We start from the raw sequence: 15,174 nt of genomic DNA, 5'->3' as shown, positions 1-15,174 counted from the left end.
GCGTTCTATGTCTCATTTTATTCCCAGTTTACTTCATTTTAAATACAATTTGATGTGCTTTTTGAAGTTACCCTTGTGATGAATCATGAACATTTCTTTTTCTTCTTCTTTTTTTATATTGCAGTCTACCTGAGTTCTGGTACTGGTGAAAACATTTACTTGGGTTAAGAAAGGGTGAGTTCTTGAGAAAATTCCAAGCTTTCGAGAGGTAATCTTACTCTCATTTGCAGGGAGTGGAGTGAAGAGGTTCCCTTGGGCTGATGACCAGGTGAATTTGTAAGAAGATTCTGAGATTTATAGAGATATCACTCTCATCTAGAGATATTTATGAAATGAAGAAATGCTAAATGAATGACCAGATGAGTTTCAAAGAAATGAAGACATTTTCTCAGCATGAACTAATAAGTTCAGAAGAAGATTCAGGGACTGAGGAATTGATTCTCTCATTTAATGACCAGGTGAGTTATGGAGAATATGAGAATCCTAGATCTAACATCACTCATCTACAGGGATAGAAGTGAAGATGTTCTCTCTGGTTTATGACCAGGTGAGCTCTGGAGAATATTCTGAACTTTTGAGAGCTAACATCATATGCACTTCATGCACTGAAATTGTGAGAGGTTCTCCGAGTTCTAGAGTAGATTGCAAGCTTTCAAGAGCTAATATCACTCTCATCTTCATGGAGTGAAGAGGTTTTCTCAAAGTGATGACCAGGTGAGTTGTGGATCAGATTACAAGTTTTTAAGAGCTAACATCAATCCCATTGTGAGACTGAGGTGAATAAATTTTCTTAGATGAACAACAAAGTGAGTTCTGGATAACAAACTGTTCTTTCTGGAGCTAACACCACCTTCATCTTTCAGAGAGCCAAGAAAGGAAGATATTTTGCTGAGTCAATGACCATGTGATTTATGAAGAAAATTACAGGCTTTCATGAGCTAAATTAATTCTCATCTTCAGGGACTGAGATGAACATATACAGAGTGTCCGAAAAGTCACGCAACCCGGTGTTTATGACCGTATAACGGAATAGCGAAACGGAATGAGAAGAAACGCTTTCTGCCAAGAGAATGCCCTGTATATTGGGAAAATTTAGAGAGACAAACATATGTAAGAACATGCATGATTTAATAACAAATAAGCAAAGTGTTGCCAAAGGTGGAAAAAAAAAAATTTGCAAATCGTGTATATTGATGCACAGAACTCACTGAGGTAAATTATTGCAACATTTCACAATACCAACGAACAATTTGGATGGCCATCTAATGAATTTGACAGAAAAAGAACTTTGACGAAGTTTCAAAAACATTGCAGAAGGGAATAAATGGGCTGTTCCAAAAATCGATGTTTTCACAATATTATGCAGGACACTGGCAACACTGTTGCTGTCACGTGTCACTAACAGACGTGTTTCACCTCAGGCTATCACACTAAGGCACTTTTAACGACAAAGGAGAAAGTTGGTTATTCTCGAACATATGCAATAAATTACATACACCTTGCAACCCTGAAATGTGGGTATCCCTAAATGCTTCTCTTACGCAAGAATATGACGATGTTCGGATATATTCTTCAACAATAAACACTCTTTCCTGTGTAGAATATGGCATTTTAAAAACACACACACGACGTCAGCATAAGTAGACACAATCTGGAATGCCGTTCGCGGCAAACAGCAACCACCTAAGGCACAGAAAACATAACAATTGATACACGTTCTTCTGTACCCACTTTTCAGGGTTGCAAGGTGTATGTAATTTATTGCATATGTTCGAGAATAACCAACTTTCTCCTTTGTCGTTAAAAGTGCCTTAGTGTGATAGCCTGAGGTGAAACACATCTGTTAGTGACACGTGACAGCAACAGTGTTGCCAGTGTCCTGTATAATATTGTGAAAACATCGATTTTTGGAACAGGCCATTTATTCCCTTCTGCAATGTTTTTGAAACTTCGTCAAAGTTCTTTTTCTGTCAAATTCATTAGATGGCCATCCAAATTGTTCGTTGGTATTGTGAAATGTTGCAATAATTTACCTCAATGAGTTCTGTGCATCAATACACACGATTTGCAAATATTTTTTTTCCGCCTTTGGCAACACTTTGCTTATTTGTTATTAAATCATGCATGTTCTTACATATGTTTGTCTCTCTAAATTTTCCCAATATACAGGGCATTCTCTTGGCAGAAATCGTTTCTTCTCATTCCGTTTCGCTATTCCGTTATACGGTCGTAAACACCGGGTTGCGTGACTTTTCGGACACTCTGTATATGATGCTAAGAACTAGGCAAGTTCCGGAAAAAAATACAAGCATTCGAGAGGTACTATCACTCTCATCTTCAGGTACTGAAGAAATATAGAAATTGTGTATAAATAATGACTAGGTAAATTTTGAAGAAGATCCCAAGCTTCAAAGATGTAACCTTGAAGACATTTTCAAGGATCATAAAGGCTAATAAAAAAAGGTTAACAACAACGTGACTTGCAGATAAGATTCCAAGCTTTTTAGAGATAACATCACTCATATTCAGAGACTTGAGGATATTAATGAAATGAAGAAATGCTCTTAATAATAACCAGGCGAATTTTTAAGAAATGAAGACATTCCATTCTCTCAGGAAAATTAACAAGGAAGTTTGGGAGAAGATTTTGAGCTTTCCAGAGTCTGTTTCTCTCATATGCAGGGACTGAAGAACTGAAGGGATTCTCTCATATTAATTACCAAGTGAATTCTGGAGATTATGAAAATCCTAGATCTAACATCACTCTACAGGGATAGAAGTGAAGATGTTCTCTCTTGTTTATGACCAGGTGAGCTCTGGACAATGTTCTGAACTTTCGAGAGCTAACATCATATCATCTTCACGTACTGAAATTGAGACAGGTTCTCTGAGTTCTAGAGTAGATTGCAAGCTTTGAAGAGCTAATGTCACTCTCATCTTCAGGGAGTGAGGAGATTCTCTTAAATTGATGACCAGGTGAGTTCTTTTGAAGATTCCAAGCTTTGAAGAGCTAAGACCAATCTCATCATGTGGGGGTTGAGGTGAAGAAATTATCTCAGATTAACAACAAAGTGAGTTCTGGAGAACATTCTGTGCTTTCTAGAGCTAACACAACTTTCATCTTCAGAAACCCAAGAAACAAAGACATTTTGTTGAGTCAATGACCATGTGATTACTGGAGAAAACTACAAGCTTTTAACAATTAACTTAATTCTCGTCTTTGGGACTGAGGTGAAAAAATATCTTAGGATAACAACCAGGTGAGTTCTGGAGAAAGTTTCCAGCTTTGGAGAGCTAATATCACTCTCATCTTCAAAGACAGAAGAAATGAAGAGATTCAGTAGGAATAATGACCAGGAGAGCTCAAGCTTCAAAACAGTAACCCTGAATACATTTTCAGAGATTAATAAAATAAAGACATTCTCTCAGACAAAATTTCACATCACCCATCTGAAGAAATAGACGCTATTGGTTGAATGACCACATAAGTTCTGGACAAGATTCTGAGCTTTCGGGAGTTGATATCACTGCCATCTTCAGAAAATAAAGTGAAGATGAAGAGGTTCTCTCAGGGAAATGAACAGGTGAGTTGTGGAGAAAATACCATGCATTTTGTAGCTACTCTCACTATCATATCTATTCCATACCAGACATAATTTAAATTTATAAGCTACTTGTTAGAAATATTAAGTATTTTATTCAGGCCCGTAGCCAGGCAGGGGCCTGCCCACCCGGAACTGCCATCAGCCCCCCCCCCCTCTGGCACTAAGGTCAGCCCCCTTGACATTAGGTAAAACTATTTTGTGTAATTTGTTTGCAGTGAAAAGTGAAAATGTAGACAATAGAAATTATTTTGCTCACAACTTTGGTGAAGGATAAATTCAGGGAGCATGAACAGCAGCTATTACATTCGTTCATCTTGTTTATAAGAAGAAGTCTTAAGTAGCGGCAAGTATTTAGAAGATTCTCTTCTCTAGACTTCAGAAAGTTTCTTCACAGGGGAGCTTCTTTATCTGTACCTGCGTTGTCCCTGTTGCGACCTCCCATTTATACAGACATCTGTGACTTTGATATCATTATGCAAATTCCCTCTGCATCTGCATCAAAGGTTAACAGCTCCCAAGTTTTGGGAACAAAGGGGAGTTTTATTGTTTCGGCCGGGGAGTGGAATATACGGTAGGCACTATGATTGAATATTGTCCATCTTTTCTTGTGTAATATAAATATCTGTATCATCAAACATAGTATGGAGTGTGTAGTAAGGGATGATTTCAGTAGCAGCCAATTAACAATATATTTTAAAAGATATAGAAAAATGTAGTATTTGTGTGATATTTCTAAACTTTATGTAACTTAATGACACCTTCCCCCATACACATAATTACCTTCATTTAAAACTGTTAAACTTTTGAAAAATTGACTCGATTTACAAAGCTCCCCCCTGATAACCCATGAGACATTCCCCTGGATATCAATTCTGGCTATGGGCCTGATTTTATTACTAGAATTCAAGCAATTTTAGTTAATCTGTTATAATGACATCATCCTGAACAACAAACTATATTCAATGAAAGATTTGAGAGACCTACATTATGAGTCACATACAAAACTTGTAATCTTATGACAGAAAACAAGTTCTAACCCAATAATAGACTATTTAAATATAAAAGTTAAAAGGGAATTTTTCTAACCTTCAAGTGCTGGTTGTTTTCCTTCAGAAGATGTGGAGGTGACTGATGTAGGCTTGACTGAAAATATACAGAAGAATTAAGAATATTACTAAATTTTCAGTAGCCATGGTACCTCAGTTATTAGGGCATCTGACTACCATACGAGAGACCTGGGTTCGATCCCCAGCAGGGCAGAACCGGGATTTTTTCCACCTATTCAAGGGGCTCTGGCATCCACCCAACGTCGTATAAAGTGGGTACCTGGAGGAAACTCTTGGGGGTAAAGGCAGCCAGGGACATGGTGCTGATCACATCACCCCCAACTTTGGCCTTCATCAAGAAAGTGTGGGTCCCTAACCCCACACCCAGGGCCGGATTAAGATGGGTGCTATTGATGCTGCAGCATTAGGTCCATTCCTGAAATAGGCCCAGATGAAAACAGACGAGAATTTTCCAAAACCTGAACAGTTTTCTTTTGCTATATTAACCTGAAAATAAATCTTAGAATGAAATTTGGAGCCCCAATTTCGGATGCCTAGACACAGCATTACTTATCATACAGTTACTATTATTCTTTGTGCTCTGACGTAACTATAACGTCATTGTGTTTATTGTTTAGCGAGGATTTCAAGTTAATGCTATCAATTTGACGTTAAACAGTTTACTTAGTAATTTAGCTGCGTTTTTTGCAATATCTTGGCGATTGTTGCCACTTTATTATTGTTCGGTAAGTGCGACGTAGTAAATTTTTCACCTTGAAAGTTAGTTGTACAGAAAAAATCGACGGTATTTCATTGTTTCAGCATCAGACCCAATTTCGTCTTAATCTGGCCATGCCCGCACCCCCTATATGCCTTCATGGCATTGTGCATAGCACATAGCACAAAGCACCTTATCTTTTTTACTAATTTTCAGAATCAGGTACATAGTCAGTCAACAATGATGTACATACACCTTTTGAATATAAACAGTTTATGACTTACTAAAAGAATTCTGATGATATCATATTAATTAATATAAGGGTAAAATTCATGTACATGGTGCTACAATTTCCTAACAACAACCTTGTACTATTTGCTACATTTTCAGCATGAATGAATTAATTTGTATTTGTATTTTTGTTATTTAGAGCTGATTCTCTGCCACTGACTAATTGTAAAGATGAGATGAAATTGATGGAGGGACACTCACAAAGAACATTCATACCCAGGCAGGGATTTGAACACAGGAACTTTGGTGACAAGTTCGAAAGTTGACCACTTGATTATCTCAGCCACCAAGTCAGTGAATGAATTAATGTATTTGAAATAACTAATTCGCAACCTTGGTTCACAACTAAATTGTTTTTTTACTTAAATATGTAGTCTAGCACAGTTGGAGAGTGAAAGGCCTTCTTTTCTTTTTGGCAAAAAACAAAATCCTAACATAAAATGATCAGAGAGGAGGTGTGCGAATGTCAGTGTAAAGGGTTGCTGTGCGAAGTTATGTAAGCTTCTTGCAGCGTCACAGGTGACAGTGGAGCCTATATTTGTGAAACAAACTTTTGACAAGTGAAGAGCAGAATTTGCAACGAAGCCAGGGCAGAACGACCTGAGATTGTGGCATACTTTTCATTGCAGAATATATAGAGAAAATAGTCATTAGCGGCGGAAAATCACTACAGTAGTAACAAGAGAATACACTGCAGAATACTAGAGCTAATACTAATACTAAGTGAAAATTTATAATGATCTTACTCATCAGTTTGAAGTAAAATCCAGAGTGAAACAATGGGACCCTTTGTCAGCACAACTATTCAGCATCGTAATGGATGGGATAATATCCAAACTTGAAATATGAGGTAATATCTCTTACCCGATTAAAACAGCTATCTGCCTATGCTGATGATATATTAATAATGGCAAGAACAAAGCAGGCCACGTTAGACACATTCATAATGTTGAAAAATGAGGCAATAAAATATGATCTAATAGTAAATTAAAGTAAAATAAAATATATGAAATGTGGGAGGAAACCAAATAAAGAAAATAAACTAATAACAGACACAATGAGTCTTGATAATGTTGAATCTTTTAAATACTTAGGTTTAATTTTGAATACCAATAATTCAATAGAAGAAGAAATAAGAGATATAATTATAGCAGGAAACAAAGCTTTTTATGCAAATAAAAAATTATTACAAAATAATCTCATCTGTAAAAAAATCAAAGCTTAAGTTATATTGGACATCATTACACCAGTGACAACATATACCTGTAACGCATGGGTCCTGAAAGATAGCCCAATACAAAACCTTCTAAAATTTGAAAGGAGAATATTAAGAAAAATATTTGGCACCTCCAAAATGAGTGATGGCTCTTGGAGAATAAAAACAAATTAAGAGCTATTCCAGTTGATTAAACATAAGAATATAATTAAATTCATAAAAGCCCAAAGATTAAGCTGGTTAGGGCATATCAAATGATTGTCCAATGAGAGAACAGTCAGAGATATATATAAATGGAAACCATTTGTCAAGAAGCCAGTAGGTAAGCCTAAAGTTAGATGGGAAGATGATGTTAGAAATGATATTAGAATAATGAAGATCTCAAATTGGAAGAAGGATGCCCAGGATAGAATTAAATGGAAGAAAATTATTGAGTAGGCCAAAACTCGTAGAGAGTTGTAGCACCAAGTAAGAAGTAGTAACAAGAGCATTCTTAGCGAGTACCAGCAGTTGAACATCTTTTCCTAAATTATACGTAAGGAAGGACATATGATGACATTCATCTTTGTAATGAATCAATGAATGAAGCCAACAAGCAAAGAAGACAGTGTCACATTGCAGGAGAAGAGCTGAGGGTGATAAAATGTGTGTTAAAAGTTACATGGGCATAGTTTACATACAAAGAATGTCAGATGCATGAGAACTTGCTAACCTGAATTTTTTTTCTCCTTATCAGACACTCCAGAACCTGGTGCTTCTGGTTTACCTAAAATGTAATTAAATAATACAGTTAATAAGATGTTTACAGTCCAGGAATAACAGATCTTGGCAGCTGTTTCCTGAGCTTTTTCATATACAGTAGAACCTTGATTTTACCTTTTTCAGGGTACCAAGCCAGAAAAACTTAAAATGCAGGAAAATGTAAAATTGAGGAAAATTTTATAATATTTTGCTATTTTGGGACCATAAGGATTGAATGTATATGGAAAAATGGAAAATCCGGGAACGTAAAATCGGAGTTCCACTGTACTGGCCCCAGCAATGCATTGAAGCAATGTGCTTTTCACATGTGAATGAAAAATAGAACACTCATTAGTAGGCAGAGATAAGGTTATAATTATTTTCAATACATTTTATAAATACTTTATATTTTGTAAGTTTGTTATTTAGTAAAAATGTCAAAAGAGATAAAATATGAATTATAATATGAAAAGTGCTCTTGCTGACGTGACAAACTATCAAAACTATATAATAATTTAGTTTTACAGTGGCAATAATTTTTACTTACTGGTTTTCGATTTAGCAGTAGTGGTTTCTGGTGCTATAAATAAAAGTCAACATTAATGTATATTTGAAACTAACATAGGCAATATAAATCTAATTACAGAGAATGTTGACTCAATGTTGGTATGGTAGATATCCATGATTATGAGGTTCTGTAACATAAAATATGAAATATAAATGACTTTTCAATTTTTTTCTGCAATCAGAATCTGAAAATCTTGTGTTAGTAAGCATATGCTAAGTATTAAACTACAGTGAAACACTGGCATCATTTGTGTTAAACATTTTTACATTCGAAAATAGAAAAATTGAAATTATCGAACGACAATGCTATAATGCATAAGTTATTTCTGTGTTGTTTACAGTTGTTACAAGTATTTAAACATGTTTTTTGATGTAAAATTTTGAGAGAACACATGTTCACTTCTCAGACATTTATTAAGAAATAAATATTTCAAATATCATAAATAAATGTCTGATGAAGGAAGCATGTGTTCTCCCAAAATGTTACATAAAAAAAAAACATGTTTAAATGTTGGCAATAACCATACACTACAAGAGGAATAATACTACAATGCAAGTAATACATATGTCCTTAATACTACAATGCAAGTAATACATATGTCCTGCACCATGGCAGTGCAGTCTAAAGCATCATGCTTTGGGCTCGAGCTACAGGATGCCTGCAAATTCAAATCTCCTGAAAGAAGCATAACAACCTTTCTCCTGATATTTCGATCTATGTATGGAACTGCCACCCACCATCATAAGGAAATTGGGGAGCTACGAGCGAGTAGCACAGCCTGGTCATGAAAACCTACAACAAAGACTGGGGGTTCGCCATGCTGACTACACTTCACCACGTAACTGGTTGGGTGATCAGGTGGGAGTGAGACCAGCAGTCGGTAGGTAGGCCCGGACGCTCAATGGGTTATAAATAATACATATGAATGGCTTATTGCAGAAAGGGACCTGAGTCACTTTGGCACAATTCTGAGAAAAACAATGAAAAATCGTATAATATTAATAGTGTAAGAAAGAAATGTGCCGTTGTTGGCTCAAATATTCAACATAATGAATAGTTAATTTTGCAACCCTCAATGCACCCCCCTGCAGTATGCTGCTAGACACAGTGGAGATGAAAAAATTAACTCCGATACCTCAAAAATGTGACTCAGGTCCCTTTCTGCAATAAGCCATTCATATATACAAGAAGGATAAATCATGAGTGATATTAATTTAAGGTTCACAATTATTACCAATCTTTACTGCATAATTTTATCTTGGAATTTAACAGCTAAGAAAAGGGTTCACTGAATTCACTAGATATAATTTTATTGATATGGTGCTTTTACTGATTGAATCCTATTTTTGCCTTAATAACTAACAACTTTTTTAATTAGAAGCCATTATCTAACCTGAATTTTTTCTTTCATCCTCTTCAGACTCTCCAGTACTTTGTTTTCCAGGTTCACCTACAATTTAATCAATCAACAAAATGAGCCAAGTTCTTAAGTGCATTCATTCATGTTGCAACAAAATAAATTAATTATATTAACAATATTTCTAATATCAACAGATTGTTATTACTGTAAAGAAAATACTTAAACCTTACCTGTTGTGAGTGGCTGACCCTTGGTGAGTCGCTCTCCAGCTGAAAAAAGTGGTTAAAATGGTTAATATTCATTGTTTTGCACAAGAAAAAATTGTTGGTGTTTATATGGCCTGCAAGTTTCAACTAGAAAAAAAAAAACTGTCCACAGAATATGAGGATAATTCAAAAATATTTTTGTTTGTCATTTCTGCATTTGCTATTCTGAGATCTGGTTAATTATGCTGTTATATTTCATAGTCCCAGCCTCCTATGGGAGGGGCGACCCTCAGAAACCATGCAAGTCGCAGGTGGCGGATAGCGAACAGCCATCAGATATGGTGGTTAGTTTCAAATAAGACAATGCCAAATAAGCAGTCCAGGACCGAGGCGGCAGAGCTAACAGGGTCTGGGCAGGTTGGCTTGTGGCAGGACCATCCTCATTAAAACCCAGAAAAGCCCATTGACAGCACTGTGACATGGTGAGGAAGTGCCGACATTAAAGAAGCACTGCCCCTGCTGCCTTGCAGGGAGGGGAGGGATCCCCAAAGGCTAAGGGAAGGATACCCTGACAAAAAACCAAGGGTGGGGCAGACTCAAAAGGCATGGTAAAGCCAACTGCCCTAAGGGAATAAACCCTAAATAAATCCACCCTGCGTTGGGCCAATCCCCCACGCAAGGGTATTAACGGATTCAGAGAGAAAACAGGAGCCTCGGAATGGACAGAGCAACACAACAACGACCGGACTGGAAAAGGAAAACGAGAATGGGAACATGGAACTATTAGGAAAAGAAGTTGAATTAGTACAGGAAATGAAGATACGTAAGATAGACCTAATGGGAATTAGTGAAGTAAGAAAGAAAGGAAATGGCATACAAAGGCTTGAGGAGGGATATACCTTGAGATATTCAGGTGTTGGACAGGGAAGAAGAGCAAAAGAAGGGGTAGGAATTGTAACAAGTCAGGAATATGAAACAAAGGTCAGTGGCTGGGAACCAGTTAACTCAAGACTAATTATAGTTAAATTTGATATAGAATATATCAAAGTATGAGGGTCATTATTTATATTTTGAGCCTAACAATGAAAAAACAGGAATTTGGCATTGAAAACTGCTTTATTGTTTTTCGAAGTATTCTCCTTTGTGGTCAATACACTTTTGCATTCGTTCGAACCATTTGTCAAAGCAGTTTTTCCAATCCTTGAGACACCTCCATAATATGGTTTTTGAATGCATCAACGGCGTCTTCCGCCGACAAAAATCGTTGTCCACGCAATTTATTCTTGACATTCGGGAACAAGAAGAAGTCATTGGGTGCCAAATCAGGACTGTACGGTGGATCATCCATCAATTCGATTCTTTGACTGTTCATAAAGTCGGTTGTTAGACGAGATGTGTGACAGCTGGCATTGTCTTGATGAAGAATGATCCAACGGCGTTTGTTTGTTTTCCGTATTTGACAGAAGACCTCTGGCAAACAAATTGTTGAGTACCATTCAGAGTTAACCGTTCTACGTTCCTCTAAAGGCACAGTTGCCACATGACCAGTTTTCCCGAAAAAACAGGCGACCATTTGTTTCGATGTGCTTCGAGCGCGAACAACTTTTGTTGGATTGGGTTCATCTTGAAACAACCATACAGTCGACTGCTGTTTACGTTCCGGCTCATATGCATATATCCATGATTCGTCACCTGTTACAATCTTATATACGTCTTTTGAAGCACCACGATTGTATTTATTGAGCATTTGTTTCCACGAATTGACGTGAGCGTCTTTTTGAGTTTTTGTCAAATTGTGTGGGATCCAACGATAACATACCTTTCTCACAGCTAAATGATCATGTAATATTTTATATATGCTGGTGGAACTAATGCCTATGGTTGCCTCAATCTCACAGTATGTCACATGACGATCTTGCAGTATTAGGTTTTGCACAGCATCAATGTTTTCTTGAACAACAACTGATTTTGGACGACCTTCGCGAATCTCGTCGGTGAGCGAATGGCGGCCACGATTAAATTCGTTATACCAGTGTTTCACAGTGGCAAAGGATGGGGCTTCATCGCCAAATGTGGAAGTAAGTTGATCGATGCACTCTTGTCTTGATAATCCATGTCGAAAATCGTAAAAAATCATCGCACGAAAATGTTCACGAGTTAATTCCATTTTATTGTTGTCGCACAATCTCCAAGGCAACATAAACAACACAAATCAAGCTATTGACAAAACATTTGAAGTACGTTATGGTCAATAATGCCAGACGATTCTGTGCAAACGTCAAATCGCGCCTAACTTCAATCAGTGTTGCCAAGGCTCAAAATATAAATAGTGGCCCTCGTATATGCACCAACAGAAGATGTCTTTGAGCTTGATAAAGAAGAATTTTATGTACAACTCCAGAGGACAGTAGTAAAGGGGAGGGACAGTATGTAATGATAGTGGGAGACTTAAATGCAAGAACAGGTAAAGATAAGAAGGTAGCCCATGTTAGTATGGGAAACTATGGGGGAGAAAAGGCATTGAATGAGAATGGCAAGAGATTACTGGAGTTTTGTGTAGAAAATCAGTTGCTTCTTTGACACTACTTCTTCCCACATAAGGAGGCACATAAAATAACTTTCCAGGCTGAAGGAAGAAATGCTAAAAGCATAATAGACTACATAATATACACTAGTAGTATTAGGAGAAACATAATGGATCTTAAAGTTGTAAGAGGTGCTGAACTGGGTACAGATCATAGATTACTAATAGTGGACACACGCTTCACGAGACCACCAAAGCTCAGAATGAAAAAATACCAAACAATTAAGATAAATGAGCTACAGAAAAAAGAGAAGAAGGAAGAGTATAAAGAACAGGTAACAGCCAGACTGACAGAAGGACCAGATGTAGAACAACTCAAAATAGAAGAAATATGGAAGAGAATTAAAAAGACACTCATAGAACCTGCCGAAGAAGTATGCGGAAAGAAAATAGTAGATATAAGGAAAAAGAAAACATCTTGGTGGAATGAAGAAGTGAAAAAAAAAGTAAAAAACAAAAAGGAAGCATGGAAAAATATATTATGTCTAAGACAGAAGAAGGTAGAAGGAAATACATTGAAAAAAGAAATGAAGTCAAGAAAATAGTGAAGGAAGCTAAAATAACATCCTGGGAAAAATTTGGAAATATGGTTGAAGAGAAAGCTAGAGAAAAGAATACAAGGCAATTTTGGAAAGTTGTAAAGAACTTGAGAGGAAAATGTGGAAAAACAATAAGAACTATTAAAGATGAAGATAAATTGATCACAGAAAAAAAGGATGTGTTGGAGGTATGGTGGAAACACTATGGTGAAAAATTCCAGAAAGAAAATAATAACCCAGTGGAGATAAATGGACCATACATGGAGGTTCAAGACATAGATATAGAAGGGGAAATAAAGGAAGATGAATTACAAATAGCAATAGAACTGATGAAGACAGGAAAAGCAGCAGGATCAGATGGAATAAATCCAGAATTAATAAAATATGGAGGTGTGGAAGTAGTTAAGAATTTAACCAAGATGTTTCAAAGAATATGGAAGGAAAACAAAATACCAAATGAATGGAGAAAAAACATCATTATCCCAATACATAATAGCAGTAGCTATTACTGTAATAACTACAGACCAATATGCCTCTCATCAGTCGCTTTTAAATTATACACAAGGGTACTAGAAAGATGTCTCAGGAAAGTGGTGGAGGAAGATATGGAGGAGGAGCGGGCAGCTTTCCACTCTAAAAGGCAAATCGGGATTGGACCCACAGTTTAAAATGACCACTAAGTTCCTCCATTGGATATTAAATACCCAACACCTTGATTACAAGCTGGCAGCATTACCACTATGCAATCGGGGAGGTCCTGTATTCTTAGTAAAAATCTATTATCCCAATGTAACATTATGTTACTTGTACTTATACTTCAATGGAATAAGTCATATACGAGGGTCACTATTTGTATTTTGAGCCTAACAATGAAAAAATAGGAATTTGGCATTGAAAACTGCTTTATTGTTTTTCGAAGTATTCTCCTTTATGGTCAATACACTTTTGCATTCGTTCGAACCATTTGTCAAAGCAGTTTTTCCAATCTTCTTGAGACACCTCCATAATATGATTTTTGAACGCATCAACGGCGTCTTCCGCCGATGAAATCGTTGTCCACGCAATTTATTCTTGACATTCGGGAACAAGAAGAAGTCATTGGGTGCCAAATCAGGACTGTACAGCAGATCACCCATCAATTCGATTTTTTGACTGTTCATAAAGACGGTTGTTAGACGAGATGTGTGACAGCTGGCATTGTCTTGATGAAGAATGATCTGACGACGTTTGTTTGTTTTCCGTATTTGACCGAAGACCTCTGGCAAACAAATTGTTGTGTACCATTCAGAGTTGACCGTTCTACGTTCCTCTAAAGGCATAGTTGCCACATGACCAGTTTTCCTGAAAAAACAGGCGACCATTTGTTTCGATGTGCTTCGAGCGCAAACAACTTTTGTTGGATTGGGTTCATCTTGAAACACCCATACAGTCGACTGCTGTTTACGTTCCGGCTCATATGCATATATCCATGATTTGTCACCTGTTACAATCTTATATACGTCTTTTGAAGCACCACGATTGTATTTATTGAGCATTTGTTTGCACCAATTGACGCGAGCGTCTTTTTGAGTTATTGTCAAATTGTGTGGGATCCAACGAGAACATACCTTTCTCACAGCTAAATGATCATGTAATATTTTATATATGCTGGTGGAACTAATGCCTATGGTTGCCTCAATCTCACAGTATGTCACATGACGATCTTGCAGTATTAGGTTTTGCACAGCATCAATGTTTTCTTGAACAACAACTGATTTTGGACGACCTTCGCGAATCTCGTCGGTGGGCGAATGGCGGCCACGATTAAATTCGTTATACCAGCGTTTCACAGTGGCAAAGGATGGGGCTTCATCGCCAAATGTGGAAGTAAGTTGATCGATGCACTCATGTCTTGATAATCCACGTCGAAAATCGTAAAAAATCATCGCACGAAAATGTTTACGAGTTAATTCCATTTTATTGTTGTCGCGCAATCTCCAAGGCAACATAAACAACACAAATCAAGCTATTGACAAAACATTTGAAGTACGTTATGGTCAATAATGCCAGACGATTCCGTGCAAACGTCAAATCGCGCCTAACTTCAATCAGTGTTGCCAAGGCTCAAAATATAAATTGTGACCCTCGTATGTTATGTGAAGAAGCATTTGTTTGTTGAAATGGGGACGTTTCAATACACACTCATGGTATTTATATCAAACCATGTATCTCATATTTGCTACAAGTAATAATATTTGCCTCTTACATAAACATTGTTACTTCTAGCAAATTTGAAATACAAGGCTTAATGAAGTGTGTGT

At 36.9% G+C, this 15,174-nt stretch overlaps 1 protein-coding gene across 30 annotated transcripts in view; it reads right to left on the bottom strand.

The window, feature by feature from the left end:
* LOC146002413 (uncharacterized) overlaps positions 1–15,174 on the bottom strand; it is a 562,931-nt gene that overhangs the window by 247,252 nt on the left and 300,505 nt on the right. For all 30 annotated transcript variants that reach the window (XM_083140199.1, XM_083140200.1, XM_083140202.1 and 27 more), the window contains 5 exons: positions 9,776–9,814; positions 9,579–9,635; positions 8,165–8,197; positions 7,589–7,642; positions 4,692–4,748 (listed from right to left, as the gene is read on the bottom strand). In XM_083140199.1, the coding sequence (XP_082996325.1) occupies positions 4,692–4,748; positions 7,589–7,642; positions 8,165–8,197; positions 9,579–9,635; positions 9,776–9,814 (240 nt within the window). The remainder of the gene's footprint in view (positions 1–4,691; positions 4,749–7,588; positions 7,643–8,164; positions 8,198–9,578; positions 9,636–9,775; positions 9,815–15,174) is intronic.

The sequence above is a fragment of the Lepisma saccharinum genome, chromosome 18 (genome assembly GCF_977018435.1).
Source record: "Lepisma saccharinum chromosome 18, izLepSacc3.1, whole genome shotgun sequence".
Classification (NCBI taxonomy): Eukaryota; Metazoa; Arthropoda; class Insecta; order Zygentoma; family Lepismatidae; genus Lepisma; species Lepisma saccharinum.
Note: the sequence above shows the minus strand (reverse complement) of the source record. Positions and strands in the feature narration are given on the sequence as shown.